Below are 18,958 nucleotides of genomic sequence, written 5' to 3' on the forward strand. Positions count from 1 at the left end.
AGCTACAGCTCCGATTCTACCCCTAGCCTGGGAACCTCCATATGCTGTGGGTGTGGCCCTAAAAAAGATAAAAAAGACAAAAAACAAAAAACACATCAAGTATTATACTACCAACACAGTGAGGATAATTAGTTAATTAGTTCCTGGTATTTAAGTATACATCTAATTTGAATTGAGGGGTCACAGGTAGATATTTTAGACTGATGAAATAAAGTATTTTTTAAAAGACTATTTTTTCTATTATAGTTGCTTTACAACTTTACATCAATTTCTGCTGCAGAGCAAAATGACTCAGTCATACACACACATGCACAATCACACACATTCTTTTTCTCATATTATCCTCCATCATGTTCCATTACAAGTGACTAAATGTAGTTCCCTGTGCTATACATCAGGAGAAATAAAGTACTTTTTATCAAATCAGTTTTGATGATCCTTTTAAAAAGATATAACTTAAAATATCAAACAATAAAAAATCATACTTATTACATTGTCTATTTGAGTATATTTTAACTTAAAATACACAGTGGGAATCATTGCAATTATTTATACAAACCTATCACACTACAAACTACAATAATTTACAAATCCCCACTGGATAGATATTCTAATTCCAAATTTGGTCAGAGATTAAAATAGGGCTATTTTAAACCACATGGGTCAACATTGGCATGAGATTACATGGAAAAGCTTCACATTTCAGAGCTGTACAAAATACAGAGCAGCTATTAAACTTAGGTTCTAGTTTATAATAAAACTTGCATATAATATGGTCTTTCTTTTAAAATGCACATTTAAACCTGTGTTTGTATACATTATGACCCATAAATGTGTTTGTATATATTATGACCCATAAACACACGCAACAGAGAGCAAATTTTCACAAAGGGATAACATAAGTGCATTTAATTTGAGGTTACCTATTACAAGATGCACTAGTAAGATATAAACAATAATCAATTAATTTACTGCACAAACATTTGTGTCAACCATACATGCTCTATAGTAATCACTGTAGATATATAAACATAACTTTAAAACACAGCTCCTTCTCTTACGGATTTCAAAAAAAAAAAAACCCAAAAAACAGAAATAAACAAAGAATAATACCAAAAAATGCAATAAGGAAAATAAGCACAAGCACAGAGTTTGTGAAATATCAAGAATGACACCAAATCAAGACTGCCTGGGAGGGAGGTGGCTAGAAAAGGCTTTCTACTAGGGGTGACGTTACCTGAAACAAGTCTAAAATGAAGAGTAGCAGTTAGCTAGCTGGGGAGAAGAAAAGAGAATATAACAGGCAGATGGGAAAATTAAGCAAAGGCACAACAGAACTGTACTGCTGGAGTGGTCAGGTTTGTGGGAAGGACTGGAAGGAGAGACTGGAGAGCCCCAACTAATTAAGGAACTTGAACTTTACCTGTAGGCCAGTAGTTGTAAAATTATTTAATCATCAAAAATGTTTTTCACATGAAACTTTAAAAGCAATATGAAAATATGCAAATAGATAAAAGAAAAGTGCTCTACTTCAAGAGGGCTGTGGTTGTAGGAGGCTAGAGCCTCATCTACCTCATAAGCTTTCTTAATGCAGGCCTTGATCCTGCGCTATCTGTTGGGAACTGGAAAGAACAACTGGAAAACCACTACTATGCATTGGAAGCCATGAAAAGAAATAAGGTATGTAAACAACATAGTCAAATTTACATTTCAGCTAAACTACCCTTGGGAGTATGTAAGAGACAAATTCAATAAGCCAAGACTAGAGAGGGGTAGAATGTTAAGAGTATTGTAATACTCAGATGATAAGACAGTCCTGAACCAGGATAATGTATTATATAATAGCCAATGTGGTTGAGAAAGGATCACTGGCCCTAGTTACACCATGTTTAGAGTCATACCTAGGCTGTAAAGTTTGTAGTCTGAGTTCAGAAAATATCTCTGCTGCAAATTTGTACGGAAAGGGAGATCTTACTTCTTGTTTTAATTTCTGACAGTACAGGAAGTTAAAAAGCAGCTCAACATTACTTATGATTCAAACAACATTAGTTGTTAAAATGAATTTATTAGATTTAATTTTTGCATAAAAGTACTGTCATCTTGTAATTTTTTTTAGGTTGAATACATTAAGAAACATTATTAAGTCTGGAACAAAAACCAATTTCCAAAGTTACTGTGCAATGATAATTCAATGATAGTTGAGAGTGGTTCTCATTCCAAAAAATTTTCATCCTGGTCCTTGTCTCAGTCAGCTCATCTTGCCATGCAAAATACCATAAGTTGGGTGGCTTAAAAAGACATTCATTTTCTTATGGTTCTAGAGGTTCAAAGTCCAAGATCAGGGGCCAGCATGTTTGGTTTCTGTTGAGGTCTTCCTGTTTCTTGGCAGCCAGCATCTCTCTATGTGCTCACAGGACCTCTTATGTGCTGCACAGGTAAGGACACTACTCCCATCACTAATCCCATGTCATCAGAATCCCACCTTTTTGACTTTATTTAACCTTAACTGACTCTTGCTTGGCCCTGCCTCCAAATACAGTCACATTAGTGTGTTAGAGCTTCAACAGGTGGACTGGGGGTGGGGGTGAGTCAACACATACATTTTAGTCCATCAAAAAAAAAATCAAAATGAAACGTTACCACTGTTATGTCAGTACCTTGTATGCAAAGATAAACCGGGATGTTCAGCTTCAATTTGTCAAAAATTTACAGAACTGATAATAGCTAAGTCCATGACAATGCATGATGTTTACCAACTAATACTATGGATCAATAATGCAGAACAGATTCATGTACTTTCCAAGAAGTAGTTGCTGATGTGTAATACAATGAATAACTTACATTATTAAAACAACTGTGTTTTCACAAGCTTTGTTCAACTAAGCCATTTTTTACAACATATGTAATTTTAACTACCATCAATTATTTCGAACTCAGCATCGACTCCTCAAATAAACAAGAGTCAAGGAAAATCACTCAAAACTGTCTTGTTTTTTTAACTGGCTTTTGTTGTTGCTCCCAATGTCCTCAATTCTTTGAGAACCTGTTCTTGCAAAAAGCTAATAGTCTCAAGCAAGTTTTTCTCTCTAAATGCATTTGTTTTGCTGGCACAAAATTCACCATCAGTGAAGCCCTTTCCCTGCCTGGCTAACAAATATGCTACTTGTAAACTTATATAAGCCCACAGCCTCATTTTCCTTTTTTTGTTGTTGTTGTTGTTGTCTTTTTTTGCTATTTCTTTGGGCCACTCCTGCGGCATATGGAGGTTCCCAGGCTAGGAGTCGAATCGGAGCTATAGCCGCCAGCCTACGCCAGAGCCACAGCAACATGGGATCCGAGCTGCATCTGCAACCTACACCACAGCTCACGGCAACGCTGGATCCTTAACTCACTGAGCAAGGGCAGGGACCGAACCTGCAACCTCATGGTTCCTAGTTGGATTCATTAACCACTGCGCCACGACGGGAACTCCCCTTTTTTATTTTTGTAAAGAAAATTCTGCTGTAATGAGATACTCCATTTTAAGTTTTCTGGTTTCTTCTGACTGTTGCTCTCCTGTGAGTTGGGATTATCATGGTGAGTGCTTATTCTGGTAATGTCAATGCATACTGTATTCTTTTAGCACAGCAATAGTGACACTGAATAATGAACACAATGCTTTCGTCATCTAACTTGATGAACTAATCCATACTTCATTGTGTCTCAAAATAACATTCGAAGTTCACTTTTCTTCTGATATCATGGGCATGCACTGGCAATGGAAAATAAATAAAATACTGTGGTATGGTGATACACGTGGAACACTACTGAGTTGTAATTACGTCACTGTGATTCACGGTATGCTGAGCAGCAGGGTGAAGCAATGACAATGCCATGTATGATTCTATCACAGCTACTCAACTCCCCAACTTGTGTTGTAAGCACAAAAATGGTGAGACAATACATAAAAGAATGAGTTAGCTATGTCCCAATAAATATTTATGAACACCGCTGAGATCAGAATTTCATATAATTTCCAAGTCATGAAATATTCTTCTTCTGACTTTTTATAAATTATTTCAAAATATAAAAGCCATTCATAGCTCATAAGCCATCTAAAAAGAGGTGGTAGAGGAGTTCCCATCGTGGCGCAGTGGTTAACGAATCCGACTAAGAACCATGAGGTTGCAGGTTCGATCCCTGACCTTGCTCAGTGGGTTAAGCATCTGGAGTTGCCGTGAGCTGTGGTGTAGGTTGCAGACTCGGCTCAGATCCTGAGTTGCTGTGGCTCTGGTGTAGGCTGGCGGCTACAGTCCCGATTCAACCCCTAATCTGGGAACCTCCATATGCCGTGGGAGCAGCCCAAGAAATGGCAAAAAAAAAAAAAAAAAAAAGGTGGTAGGCCAGATCTGGCCTGTGGGCTCTAGTGTGCCAACCCTGCACTAATGGTAACTCAGTTTCCCTCTGAAGACCCTACTTCCCCTACAGCACAACAGTAGTCTCCTTTACACACCCTCCCCCAACATGCTTTATACCCGACCCTGAAAGTGGGACAGGTGAACTCCACTGCCATCTCTATACACCCACATGAAATCTACCAGCTTTGAGTTTCATGTTTATTAGATTTTATCTGCCATTACTCCTCATTGTTGCTATAATCCTCAGGTCCTAACATCCCATTGCTGGACAATTTTAGTTCCTGGTTTACTGACTTTCCAATATTTTTCTTTTTCAAATTAATTTTTTTTTTGCTTTTTAGGGCCACACCCATAGCATATGGAAGTTCCCAGACTAGGGGTCGAATTGGAGCTACAGCTGCTGGCCTACACCACAGCCACAGCAATGCCAGATCCTTAACCCACTGAGTGAGGCCAGGGATTGAACCTGCATTCTCATGGATACCAGTCGGGTTTGTTACCGCTGAGCCACAATGGGAACTCCCCAGTATTTTTCTTTTTAATTCTAAGGATGTTAATATATCTATAAATGATACTTCTAATAACCTGGACTCTTTAAATGATCTTCTCTTCCACCTTATCTTAGCCACTGTTTCTAGGGCCACATATTAGACCTTGCCATTATCAGTAATTGTAATCCTCCCATAACTTCAATTTGAAATTCTATACTGTCTAAGCACTCTCTGTTTTTCTTTTTTCTTTTTATATTTTATTTTATTTTTTATTTTTTATTTTTTTTGTCTTTTTGCTGTTTCTTGGGCCACTCCCGCAGCATATGGAGGTTCTCAGGCTAGGGGTCCAATTGGAGCCATAGCCACTGGCCTACACCACAGCCACAGCCATGTGGGATCTGAGCCGCGTCTGCAACCTACACCACAGCTCACGGCAACGCCGGATCATTAACCCACTGAGCAAGGGCAGGGACCGAACCCGCAACCTCATGGTTCCTAGTCGGATTTGTTAACCACTGCGCCACGACGGGAACTCCTCCCTCAGTTTTTCTATGTCGCTCGGTACCTCACCGCACCGAAAGCTTCTTTTTCTTATCTACCCAGCTTAAATTACATGATCAATTATTACCATCACTCATTTGCATATACCTTCAATGCCTTGGCTCTTTTCTGCTTCATTATACTTAGTTTGGCAAAACCGTAATTCTAGTTAAATCTAACTCTATGTCAGCACCCATGCAGTTGAATATGTTTGGATAAACACATAAAATCATAGTGATTGACCCCACTTTAAATTCATAATTGCATGAGTTCCCGTCGTGGCGCAGTGGTTAACGAATACGACTAGGAACCATGAGGTTGCGGGTTCGGTCCCTGCCCTTGCTCAGTGGGTTAACGATCCAGCGTTGCCGTGAGCTGTGGTGTAGGTTGCAGACGCGGCTCAGATCCTGAGTTGCTGTGGCTGTGGCTGTGGCGTAAGCTGGTGACTACAGCTCCGATTCAACCCCTAGCCTGGGAACCTCCATATGCCACAGGAGCGGCCCAAAGAAATAGCAAAAAAGACAAAATAAATAAATAAATAAATTCATCATTGCAAACATAAAGCTTGCCATTAATTCTGTTGGCAATAATATATTTCCTTAGTCTATTCACTCTCCCACTCTACTAGAGACCATATTTCACATTTTCTTCTCTCTTCTCAAACCTCCTACAGCTCTCCCACTGATCCTCATTCATACTTAATGAAACTTGTTGGCTATTACCCTGAAACAATTAGAAGAACACTGCCATAGACTTACCACTAAATAGATGTATTTATATTTATACATTCACATTCAACCACAAGCATGTGCACTTATATATTTGGTCTCTTGACTTTTTAACAGTAGAAGAAGACTGCTATCTTACACCAATCTCTCCATCAATGATGTAGCCCTTTCTCACCAGATCAAGGACACTGCTCCAGCAATTCTCTCCTCTTTCTCCTATATCATTAAACTTTTCCCTTCCTAAATGGACTGTATCATGTTATTTTCATTTCTATCTTTAACAAAAAAACAATTCTTTTGATGCCAGTTCTCACAAGCCCCATTACCAACCCCTCTATAACAAAATTCCTCAAAAAGCTGTCTATACTCTACCTCTAAATCTTCATATCTGCTCATAAATCCATTCCAGGTGGTCTTTGCCCATTACCTATCTTTCCAAACTGCCTGTCAAAGTCACAGGTGACCACCATGTTCCTAAACCCAACAACCAATTCCCAGTCCTCACCTGTAGCTTTTAACAGTTTGATCACTCTCTCCTGCTGTACTTTCTTTACTTCCAGGATACCACACGCCTACAACAATACTAACAATTTTTTTTTAATGTCGATTATTACTTCTCAGTTGTCTTTGCTGGTTCTTCCTCTTCTCTGAGATTTCTTAACACTTAAGCTTCTAAAGGCTCAGGCTTTCATGGTGTTTCTTCTTTATCTACACACATTTATTTGGTGGGCTTAAAAAGCACTGACATGTCAACAACTCCCAAATTTTTATCTCTAGGTCAGACCTCTGTCTTAAACTTCAGATTTATATATTTAATTGCTTACACAATACATCCACTTGGTTAACAGACATCTCCAATTTAATGTGTCTGAAACTGAAGAGGTGTTTCACCCAAAGCCTCCACCTATGATTTCAACATTTCAGCTGATGGGTCAATTTTGCTTGGGGGAAAAAACCTAGAGGCATTTTCTTACACTCCACATCCTATCTTTTAGGAAAACATGCTGGCTCTACCTTTAAAATATATCTGGAACCTGATAACTTCTCACTCCCTACACTGTTACCATGCTGGATCAAGCCATCCTCATATTCTCTTTGGATTACTGCAATCACTTCTTAACTGATTTCCTGGTGTCTCTCCTTGCCTTGCAATAGTATATTCTTAACACAGTGTGATATTCTTAAAACACAAGTCAGGTCATGTCACTTCTCTGCTCAAAACTCTCTAAAGTCTTGCCATCTTACCCAGAGCAAAAGTCAAAGATCTTACAATGGCTTACAAGACTCTACATGACCCACCCTCCCTATTTCCTTCCTTCTCTGACATCATCCTACTACTCTCAACCCTGCTTATTAACTCTCTCCAGCTGCAATGGTTTCCTTGCTACTATTCAAACTTGCAGGTACACTGCACTCTTACTTTGTACTGGCTGTTCCTCTGTATGCCGTTTTCTTTCGTCAAACACCCACATGGCTAACTCTCTCAACTTCTTCAACTCTTTACTCAAATGTCACTTTTTTGGTGAGCCCTATCCAAGTCACCCTACCTAAAACTGCAAAGTGCTCAGAACTTCTGATCCTTCTTACAGTGTTCCATTTTTCCCCATAATAAATTATTAACCTCTTTATTATTTATAGAATTTAAAACAAAGTAATACTTGCAAAATTATAAATGTGGTAAGCTCTTATTACTCTAAGATCAATAAGCACGATTGTGTAACCATCAGATCCTTTTAACAATTTCTGATTGTCAACTGTGTTGAGCCAGGCGATACAGATAGAAAGCTAAAAATCAGTGAAGTGAGATAATACCACACAGCCCAGTTAGTAAGGAATGAAATGGGCCAACTGAGTCACAAACAAACACCATAAGTCTTGACTGGCCACTATCTAGCTAATCACCTCTGAACAATCACAAGTTAGAAAAAGAGGCAGTACAGAAAGGCTGTTAATTTAGTCCCAGAGTTACAAAAAATTTAAAAATATTTCAGTCACAGAGTTCCTGTCATGGCGCAATGGTTAATGAATCCGACTAGGAACCATGAGGTTGCAGGTTTGATCCCTGGCCTTGCTCAGTGGGTTAAGGATCTGGCATTGCCATGAGCTGTGGTGTAGGTTGCAGACGCAGCTCAGATCCTGAGTTGCTGTGGCTCTGGTGTAGGCCAGCGGCTACAGCTCCAATTAGACCCCTAGCCTGGGAACCTCCATATGCTGTAGGTGCGGCCCCAGAAAAGACAAAAAAAAAAAAATTCAGTCACATACAGACTCTTCAATCTAACTTTCTAAAGAGCAAACGGATGGTTTTTCTTAAGGGTCTTTAAAAAAAAAAAGTCACACTTTATACCCAATAAATTCTACTTCTAGGAATACATATACATACAATGGGAGTATTAGAAAACATTTAAATTGTGTTGTTGAAGAATAATTACATAGAATGATGTTCAACATATGATGTTGAGCAAAGAAACAGTTTAAACTGCATGTGGTATATGAACTCAGTTTTCTAAAAACACAAATAAATACTGGTATATATAGACAGAAAAAGGCCAAGAGGAAATATACCAAAATAATAAGTCATCTTTAAGTATGGTGGAATTATAGATTAGATTATTCCTCACATTTTCCATACATTTCAAGTTTTCTATAATAACTCTGTTGGCTTCTAAAGAGAAAACGATATATTTTGCCACTTAGCCTCGATTATAAAATGCATCATCTTATGTACCACTATAGATTCTAAAACACTTTCCAGATGTTTAAAAAATGTTTTTAAAAATGACAGAATAAATAAAGCATGGTAATAAAAGCTATGCAAAATACACTATCTGCCCAATATACTGCTACTCTTTGCCTAAAGAAATTCAATATACCTTGCATACATAAAGATCAATCAAAGCAGCCCTAATAAGCTCTAAAATTACCTAAAATTTTACCTGGAAAATTTACAATGTGAGATTCAATTCCATAAAAATCTGATTGTTTTGGAGTTCTCTTATGGAGCAGTGGGTTAAGGATCCAGCACTGTCACTGCAGCAGTTTGGGTTACTGCTGTGGTGCGGGTTTGATCCCTGGCCCAGGAACTTCCACATGCCGCAGGTGCAGACGGAAGGGAAAAAAAAAAAAAAAAAAAAAAAAAGCAAAAAAACCCAAATGTTCAAATAGAATTCAAGCTCCAGGAAGATGTGCCATGTACTGCTAGTGTGCACACATGTGTACTGTGCGTGCACACACACGTACACATAAATCCAATTTGGGAAACAGATCAGTAAAAAAAAAAAAAAAAAAAAAAAGAAGCCCCAAACTCTTCAACACAGCATAAAATGGCTTTTAGATCTTCTAACTCTCTGATTCTCCAAGCTTTTATTTTTAGGTTCTTTCCCCAACAATGCTCTAGCAATGCCCAGTTACTTGCAATTTCCCACAGAGCCATACTGCTTCACATCTCCATTCCTCTGCAGATGCGCTTTTTTTTTTTAGGACCACACCTGCAGCATATGGAGGTTCCCAGGCTAGGGGTCTAATCAGAGCTACAGCTGCAGGCCTATACCACAGCCACAGCAACACCAGATCTGAGGTGTGTCTGTGACCTACACCACAGCTCATGGCAATGCTGGATCCTTAACCCATTGATCGAGGCCAGGGAGCAAACCCACAACCTCATGGTTCCCCATCGGATTCGTTTCTGCTGTGCCACAACGGGAACTCTTCCTTTGCAGATACGGCTCTCCAACCTAAAACGACCAGCTCCACTTTCGTTGAGCAAGTTACTACCAAACAAGATCTAATTCTATATCTCCTCCTCAGCCATTCCTGATTCCCTCAATCTGATAGGCCACCTTCCTCCTCTGGGAGACCACTCTTTATTATTTCATCTATCAATATGGCCTGGAATTGTTTACATAGCTGTATTTCTTCTGTTAGAGTGTATGTTCCCATTTCCTTAAGGGTAAAGACCATACTTCATTCATGGATATATCTTTGATGTATGTATATGCTCAATGATACCCACTGAAATATTAAAAACATTTAATGATATTATTTACAAATGGACACAATTATATGCTGTTCTTATCTGTTTAGGAACAACAGAAAAGCTACATATTTACTCCAAAAATAATAAAAGTATATTCTTAAAAATCAATCTTGGATTTCTCAAAATATTAAATATAGTATTATCATATGACTTGAGAATTCCACTTTTAGGTATCTATCCAAGAGAAATGAAAGCGTATGTCCACAGAAAAGCTTGTGCATGAATGTTCACAGCAGCATTATTCATGATAGCCCAAAAGTAGAAACAATCCAAATGTTCATTGACTAAATGATGGATAAACAAAATGTGGCATATCTATACAATGGGACATTATTTGGCAATTAAAAACAATGAAATATATGCTATGACATAGATAAATCCTGAAGAGATCAAGTCAAATCTAAAAAGCCAGTCATAAAAGATCATACTTTGTATGATTCCATCTATAGGAAATGTCCATATTGGCAAATCTACACAGACATAAAATATATTAGTCACTGCCTAGGGCTGGGGAACTTGGGGAGAAATGGAGAGTGCTTGCTAATGGGTAGGGGGTTTCTTTATGAGGTGATGAAAAGTTCAAAGAGTAACTGAGGTAATGACTGCACATATAAATACAGACAAAAACCAATGAACTTACACTTTGGGTGAATCTTACTAGATATAAATTATAACTAAATAAAGTTGTTTTAAAAATTAATCTTGGGGAGTTCCCATCATGGCACAGCAGAAATGAATCCGATTAGGAACCATAAGGTTGTGGGTTCAGTCCCTGATCTTGCTCAGTGGGTTAAGGATCCAGTGTTGCTGTGAGCTGTGGTGTAGGTCGCAGATGCAGCTCCGATCCTGTGTTGCTGTGGTTGTGGCATAGGCTGGCAGATGCAGCTTTGATTAGATCCCTAGCCTGGGAACCTCCATATGACGCAAAAGTGGCCCTAAAAAGCAAAAAAAAAAAAAAAAAAAAAAAAACCAATCTTGGATTTGGCAATGATATTTACATACAACACAAAAAGCAGAATCCACAACAAAAGTAAATGACAAATGAGACTTTACAAAAATTCAAAGCATTTGCTCTGTCAAAGACTCTCTTCTGAGTCTGGGATGTAGCTTACTGATGCCCCTTAAGTATGGACTGGACTCGTGACCAGATTCCAAAGAAAAAGGAACAGAAAGGAAGAATAGTAACTTTCCAAGAGAGAAGCCTGGCAGACACTATCTTAAAACAAGTGATAAAGGTTAATATTATCATTAATAAATCATGATGATATCACATTTCCCAGATATAATGTAATGAGAAGTGTATTTCATCTCTCATTCCCCAAACTCATAATTGCAATCTAATTATGAGAAAACACCAGACAAAACCAAACTGTGGAAAGTTCTCCTAAATACCTGACAAATAACCTTCAAAACTGTCAAGGTCAAAAAAACTGAGAATGCTCACAAATTGGAGGAGACTAAGAAGACATGACAACTAAATACAATGTGATATTCTAGATTGGATTCTGAAACCCCCCAAAAAGGAGATTAGTGGAAAAATTGTTATCTAAGTAAAGTATGTAGTAAATAGTAATATACCAATTTTAATTTCTTGGTTTTGTCAATGTACCATGGTTATAATAAAATGTTAACACTAGGGATAGCTGGGTAAAGGGCATACGGGAATCCCTGTACTATTTTTGCAACTTTTCCATGAGTTTATTCCAAGATAAATAATTTATTTTAAAAGAGAATATTTAACATTTCTTTTTGAAAATCTACCTGATTTAGTAATATTTATTTATAATAACTTCAAACAAGATTATATACCATCCTAGGTTATATTGCATAATATATCCAATTTTGTGGCTCCATTAAAAAATTGACTTTTATACAGAATTTTTTACCTTCTGGTGTAAAACTGTATTTTGGCAACATATATCAAAATGCAAACTGGATGCAACTTTTGACTCCACAATTGCCGAAGTTCATTTCATAGAAAGGAAGAGCAAATACTAAGTTGTATACGCAAAAAATGTTAATTACATTTTTTGTAACAGCCTTATTTATAACAGTGAAAAACTGGGAGGGGACTAAGTGCCCACTACCACAGTAACAGCTTTTTAAACTATGGTACATTCATTCAAGGGAATATATGTATTCACTTAAAAAAATGTATTTTCCATAATTACTGACATAAAAAGATATTCTGCAACTTGCTTTTCACTGAACACACTGTGGACAGCTGCCAGAAATGTTCCGATTTTTATTTGGGTTGTTCTAACTTTTTGCTCTAACAACAATATATATCTGCCATGATGAACATTCCTGTGTATTTGCAGAGCAGTTTTTGCAGGATACATTTCTTTAAGTATTAGGTTATGCTCATGAACAGTACTAGTTTTAAAATACACTGTACAGGAGTTCCCGTCGTGGTGCAGTGGTTAACGAATCCGACTAGGAACCATGAGGTTGCGGGTTCGATCCCTGCCCTTGCTCAGTGGGTTGACGATTCGGCGTTGCTGTGAGCTGTGGTGTAGGTTGCAGACGAGGCTTGGATCCCGTGTTGCTGTGGCTCTGGCGTAGGCTGGCGGCTACAGCTCCGATTCGACCTCTAGCCTGGGAACCTCCATATGCCGCGCAGGAGTGGCCCAAAGAAATAGCAAAAAGACAAAAAATAAATAAATAAAATAAAATACACTGTACAAATGCCCTCCAAAATGAATAAACCGATTTCCACTCTCACTTAATTACTCACAAATTCTAAATATTATTAATTTTTATCTTTCAGATTGTGGAGATGGGGGGAGGGTGGTTATTTTAACCCATATTTCTTGAAATCTCAATGCATTTGTTCAACTGTTAATTGCTCAGTGGACATTTTAATTTTTTCTCCTTTATACTACACAATCAGTAGCTTTGCCCATTTTTAAATTGTTTTTCTCACTGACTGAAAGGATCTATTCATATATTAGGAATATAATTCTATCATATATGTTGTAATTTTTGCATGTTGTAATAAATATAAAGATTACTGACAAACACATAATATATGTTCCCATATATGGAAGTTCTCATATCATATATGTTTGTCAGTAACCTCTATATTTATTTTTCTTTATATAAAAAGTTTTGATATGGAAAAAAAAACTGCCAATATTTCCTTTACAGTTTCTAACTGTGGCATTCTGCTTTAAAAACAAACAAAAAAAGCCATTCTGTACTTGAAGACTATAAATGTAATACCTATAATTTCATCTGGTGTGTTTGGACTTTATATTGGTATATGTTGTGAAGTGGAGACTGAATTCATTTTCTCCACATATATGGATATCCAATTGTCTCAAAACAAATTACTGAATAATCTACTTTTTCACCAATGACCTAACTGCTCTATTAAACTTACATCAAATGTTCATATAGTAAAAAAAAGTATGCTTTTAGACTGTCTATGATGATCTACTGGTCTTATGGCCTTCAACAAAGTACCACTTTTGAGTATCCAGTTTGAAAAAATAATCCCAAAATATTATGACTGCAATCTGGCCCCTCGACCTTCAGAAATGGAGATACTTTCACTAAAGTGCTAGAATTACCTAACTACACAAGCCATTCATAGACTTCATAAGAAAACATGTAAAAACCCTAACACATTCAATACTTTCTGGTTGGATATGTCCCACATTAAGGCAGACTCTTAGATGTACCTTACTACTTAATTGTGGAGAAGGAAACATTCAATGCCACTAACCAAACAGTAGTTTTACTGGGTTTTTTGGCCGGGGCGGGGCGGGGGAGTGGGGGCCTTCCTGAAGCACGTGGAAGTTCCCAGGCCAGGGATTGAACCCACCCCACAGCAGTGACCAGAGCTACTATATGTAGTGACAATGTTGGATTCTTAACCTGCTGTACCACAAGAGAATCCTTACATTTTTTTTCATCACTTGAACATCTTGAAAATGGAATTGTATACTACACAGTATATGATCATTATATCTATTTATATTTTCCTCTCAAGAAACGTATCTGCTTTATTTTTGGCCATGCTCACTGCACATGGAAGTTCCCAGGCCAGGGATCGAACCCCAGCCACAGCAGTGACAAGGCCAAGTCCTCAACCACTAGGCTACCAAGGAAATCCCCAAATTTATCTGCTTTAAATGCAGAAGTAGATTATATAAAAAATAAATATAAATTTTACTATTTCACAATTTTTCTTCCTTAGAATTTCCCCAAAAGTGTAGACTTCTAACTACGTCTAACTTTATATTCAAAGCACATGAAAAGCATCTTTAATTTTATTACAGATAATGTAGTATTCATTTTTCAATAGTACAATACATGATTTTACAAGTGTAATGAGACAATCTTAGGAGAAATTAGTCACAAACATTAAAATGAAGGCTCTTCTACAAAGCATTAAAACTTTTGATGTTTTGTTTGAATTATTGGTTTGTTGGTTTTATTTTTTTTTATTTTGTTCCTTTTCCTTCTCTGGCTGCACCCATGGCATTTGGAAGTTCCCAGGCCAGGGACTGAACTCGAGCCTCGGCAGTGATGATGTCAAGTCCTTAACTACTAGGCCACCAGGGAACTCCACAGTTTTAAATTCTGAATTAATTTTGTATGTGGTATGAAACAGAAGTCTAAAAGAAGTGGCTTACCTGTTCATTTTCTTAGCAGTGTCATTTGAAGAGAAAAAGTTTTGAATTTGATTACAATTTATCTTTTTTTAAAAAAAAAAAAAGTGGTTTGTGCTATTTGTATACCATCTAACAAATTCTGGCCTAAACAAAAGCACAAATATTTTCCATGTTTTATTCTAGAAGTGTAACCAGATTTAACTCTCATATTTAGCTCTATGATCTATTTTAAGTTGATTTATATATACATATATTGCAAAGTAAGGCTTGAATATTGAATTACCTTGTCAACTTTGTTGAAAATCAATTGACTATACATATGGGTCTGTTTCTGTTCTACTTATCTATATATTTATTCTTTCATTTCATTATACTGCCTTGATCTTGAAATCCAATAGTGCCAGTCCTAACTTTGTTCTTATTTTCCAAAATTGTTTTGGCTGTCCCATACCCTTCACATTGCCAGATGAATTTTAGAATTGATGGTCATTTTATATAAAAAAAAAAAGTTTTAGTTTACATAGACTCTAGGGATAAATTAATTTGGGGTCTCTTGACATTTTAATATTAAATTGTCCAATCCATCAACATTGGGTAACTTTTTTATGTTTTTAATTTCTCTCAGTAATATTAGTTTCCAGTTTATTCTTCCATGTATTTTCTCAAATTCATCCCTAAATTTTTCACATTTTTGTTTCTACTCTAAGTGGTGCTTTATTTGATACAATGTCAATTATAAATTTTATATAGTGATATATATGGTAATAAACTGCTTTTCATATATTAACCTTCTAGCCTACAAGCTTGTTGAACTTATTTAATTAGTTCTTATAGCTCTTTCTGTAGAATCATGAGGATTTTCTATACAGAAAAGCATGTTATCTAAATAAATAAAACATTTTTGAACCTTCAACTAAGTCTGAAATCCTAGTATAAACCCTACTTGATCACAATTTTTACCTGATGCTAGATATGATTTGCTAAAGTTTTTAATATTATTTTCTGTACTTTTCTCCAATCTAAAAACTAGGCTAAACTACATAGGTTTATCAGCCAAATAGTTTACTTTAGCTTTATGCTTTCATTTTATTTTACTTATTTCCACTGTGGCTACTGATATTTCTATTTATAACATATAAAGCAAACAATATTATGAAAGCAGCAATGTTGCATAGCAAAAGGAATAACAAACTTTTAAAAACATATGTTCCAATTCTTGCTACCCTATTTCATAAAATCACACAGCCTCTACTTTGAACTAACAAGCATTTATTCTTTTGCCTTCCATCAAATAAGGAATGTTCAAGTTTCTCCATCTTTTTAGTTATTTTGCTATACTGTTAAGTAGAGAGGTGAAACAAATTAAACAGCAATAAAATTTTTCTGCAATTTCAGTAAGATGTGAGAAATTAAGAAGACTTTTATACTTAAAAAGTTTCTAATTCAGAATCTGGTAGCATATTTCAAAACAAAATTAAAGCTGAACAAATATTTTTATAAAAAAGAAAAAAAAAAAATCTGAGGATTTCCCACTATGGCACAATGGGATCAGTGGCATCTTGGGAGTGCTGAGGCACAGGTTCGATCTCTGGCCCTGCACAGCGAGTTAAGGATCTGGCATTGTCACAGCTGTGGCTTAGGGCATGATTGTGGCTCGGATCTGATCCCTGGCCAGGGAACTCCTTATGCCATACGCAGCCAAAAAAGACAAAAAAAAAAAAAAAAAAAAAAAAAGAGAGAGAGAGAGAGAAACAAAACACACAAAATTGGTAAGTAAAATTCTGAGGCAAAATTTCAAAGTATAGAAATGATAAAAGAAGTTAAAGACAAAGTAAAAAGGATTTGACTATTTAGAAAACTAAAACTTTTCTAACAAAACTAAAATTTTTCTAACAAAACATACATAATCAAAATTGAAAGATAACACTAAAACCAACCTCTTGTCAATACGCATGGTTTAGGAACAGAGATAAAAAAAATGGAGTGGAGGAGTTCCCGTGGTGGCGCAGTGGTTAACGAATCCGACTAGGAACCATGAGGTTGCGGGTTCGGTCCCTGCCCTTGCTCAGTGGGTGAACGATCAGGCGTTGCCCTGAGCTGTGGTGTAGGTTGCAGACGCGGCTCGGATCCCGCGTTGCTGTGGCTCTGGCGTAGGCCGGTGGCTACAGGTCCGATTCGACCCCTAGCCTGGGAACCTCCATGTGCCGCGGGAGCGGCCCAAGAAATAGCAACAACAACAACAACAAAAGACAAAAAAAAAAAAAAAAAGGAGTGGGGAGGATTTTATAATCTAAAATCTTACTATCAATTCTTTAAGATAAAAAGTTTGAAACTATTTCAGTAAGTTCTCTAATCAAATTTTAAATGATAGTATCTAATTTCAAAATCAAAAAAAGGTTTTTATAAAAGAACATTTATAAAACTATTAAATAAGCCACCTTTCATGGAGAAAATTCTCATATCTCAGTGATAGGAGCATAGTAATCAATTCTTACCTGCAGGTATTAAAATATAATAGCTAATTCATTTATAAAAGAAAAATAAAGGGTAAATATAACATTAATGAAAATCAATGTAAATGGATGTTTATTTTAGCCATTTACATTTCATTGCCTTCTCTGCAAAACATTTTTTTTTTTTTTTTTTTGTCTTTTTTAGGGCCACACCAGCGGCATATGGAGGGTCCCAGGCTAAGGGTCGAATTGGAGCTGTAGCTGCTGGCCTACACCACAGCCACAGCAACTCGGGATCCAAGCCATGTCTGCAACCTACACCATAGCTCATGGCAACGCCAGATTCTTAACCCACTGAGCAAGGCCAGGGATCAAACCCACATCCTCATGGATATAGTCGGGTTCGTTAACCACTGAGCCATGACGGGAACTCCAAACGTCTGCAAAACATTTTATAGATTTTCCTGATAAGCAACTAAACTGACTGAAAGTTTCTTACCCATTTCATCCTCATCTGATGTAGATATTATTGATGAAACAACCAGAGTAGACAGAAAGAAAAAAAGAAGAAAATGAATTATCTGTCATTATATACAGTCTGTTTTTAACCTCCATGAAAAAATTACTTACATCTGCTTAAAAAGTTGTCAATATTTTTGTTTTTTCTTAAGGCAGGAAAATCCAAATCATACACCAAAGCATCCAATCCATCCTAAACAAATAAACGAACAAAGTTAGTTTTTTGGCTCACACTATGAACACTTTTCTTCATAGTAAAGAATGAAAGAAGTAAAGAATAAAACATGCTTTAACATTTAATTTGCCCTCTCAGTCATCTTGCATTCATGTAACACCTTCTACAAGGTTACACAAATATTGGGAGAAGAGAAAATTTGTTTTTAATTTCATAGAGTTTTCACCTTCTAACTCTCCCTGGCAAAAGAGCAGCAAAATCACCACAAATTGGCTATACTCGACTTCAGCTCATGCCTTTTCCCCCATAAGGGCATGGACTTTTACTTTTCATTTTCCCTTAACTACTGCATTTATTTATTTCAGGCACTGATTTTTAAAAAAACGGCAAATATCTATTTTTCTTTTTCCCTTTTTTCAGCAGCACCTGTGGCCTATGAAAGTTCCTAGGCCGGGGGTTGAATTGGAGCTACAGCTGCAGTCTATGCCACAAGCCATGGCAACACCAGATCCAAGCGGCACCTACAATCCATGCAGCAATGTGCAGCAACTCCAGATCCTTAACCCACTGAGAGAGGCAAGGGATTGAACCAGTATCTTCACAGAGACAACACTGGGTTCTTGACCTGCTAAGCCACAATGGGAACTCCAAAAATGGCCTGTATTTTTTACTACAAATATTTTATAAGGCAGTAACTAAATATTAGTTCCTAAAATGTGAAGTTTTGTACAAAATAAACTCTGCATTTAGATACATTTTAATGTATTTTTTAAAATAAATATCTGCAGTTTTCATAGGGGTCTTTTTCTTTCTTTGAAGCACTTTCCAGGGCAACCATTAGTAAAGGACAAACATGAGCTTTTACTTTTACTTTTTTTTCTTCTGGCTGCACTCATGGCATGCAGAAGTTCCCAGGTCAGGGGATGCACCCATACAACAGCAGCAACCTGAGCCATAGCAGTGATAATGCCAGATCTTTACCTTGCTGAACCACCAGAGA

General features: G+C 36.8%; 1 protein-coding gene across 7 annotated transcripts in view; it reads right to left on the reverse strand.

The window, feature by feature from the left end:
- The window catches only part of ROCK1 (Rho associated coiled-coil containing protein kinase 1), a 151,034-nt gene that overhangs the window by 95,443 nt on the left and 36,633 nt on the right, over window positions 1-18,958 (reverse strand). For all 7 annotated transcript variants that reach the window (XR_014807728.1, XM_084964317.1, XM_084964319.1 and 4 more), the window contains exon 2: window positions 17,895-17,976. Coding sequence is in view for 6 of the 7 variants with exons in the window: in XM_084964317.1 (XP_084820443.1) it covers window positions 17,895-17,976 (82 nt within the window). In the remaining variant the exon portion in view is untranslated. The remainder of the gene's footprint in view (window positions 1-17,894; window positions 17,977-18,958) is intronic.

Source organism: Sus scrofa, chromosome 6 (genome assembly GCF_054392235.1).
Source record: "Sus scrofa isolate SSC_HxYL_T2T_F1_AM1 chromosome 6, Sscrofa_HxYL_maternal_Yorkshire_Landrace_v2.0, whole genome shotgun sequence".
Taxonomy (NCBI): Eukaryota; Metazoa; Chordata; class Mammalia; order Artiodactyla; family Suidae; genus Sus; species Sus scrofa.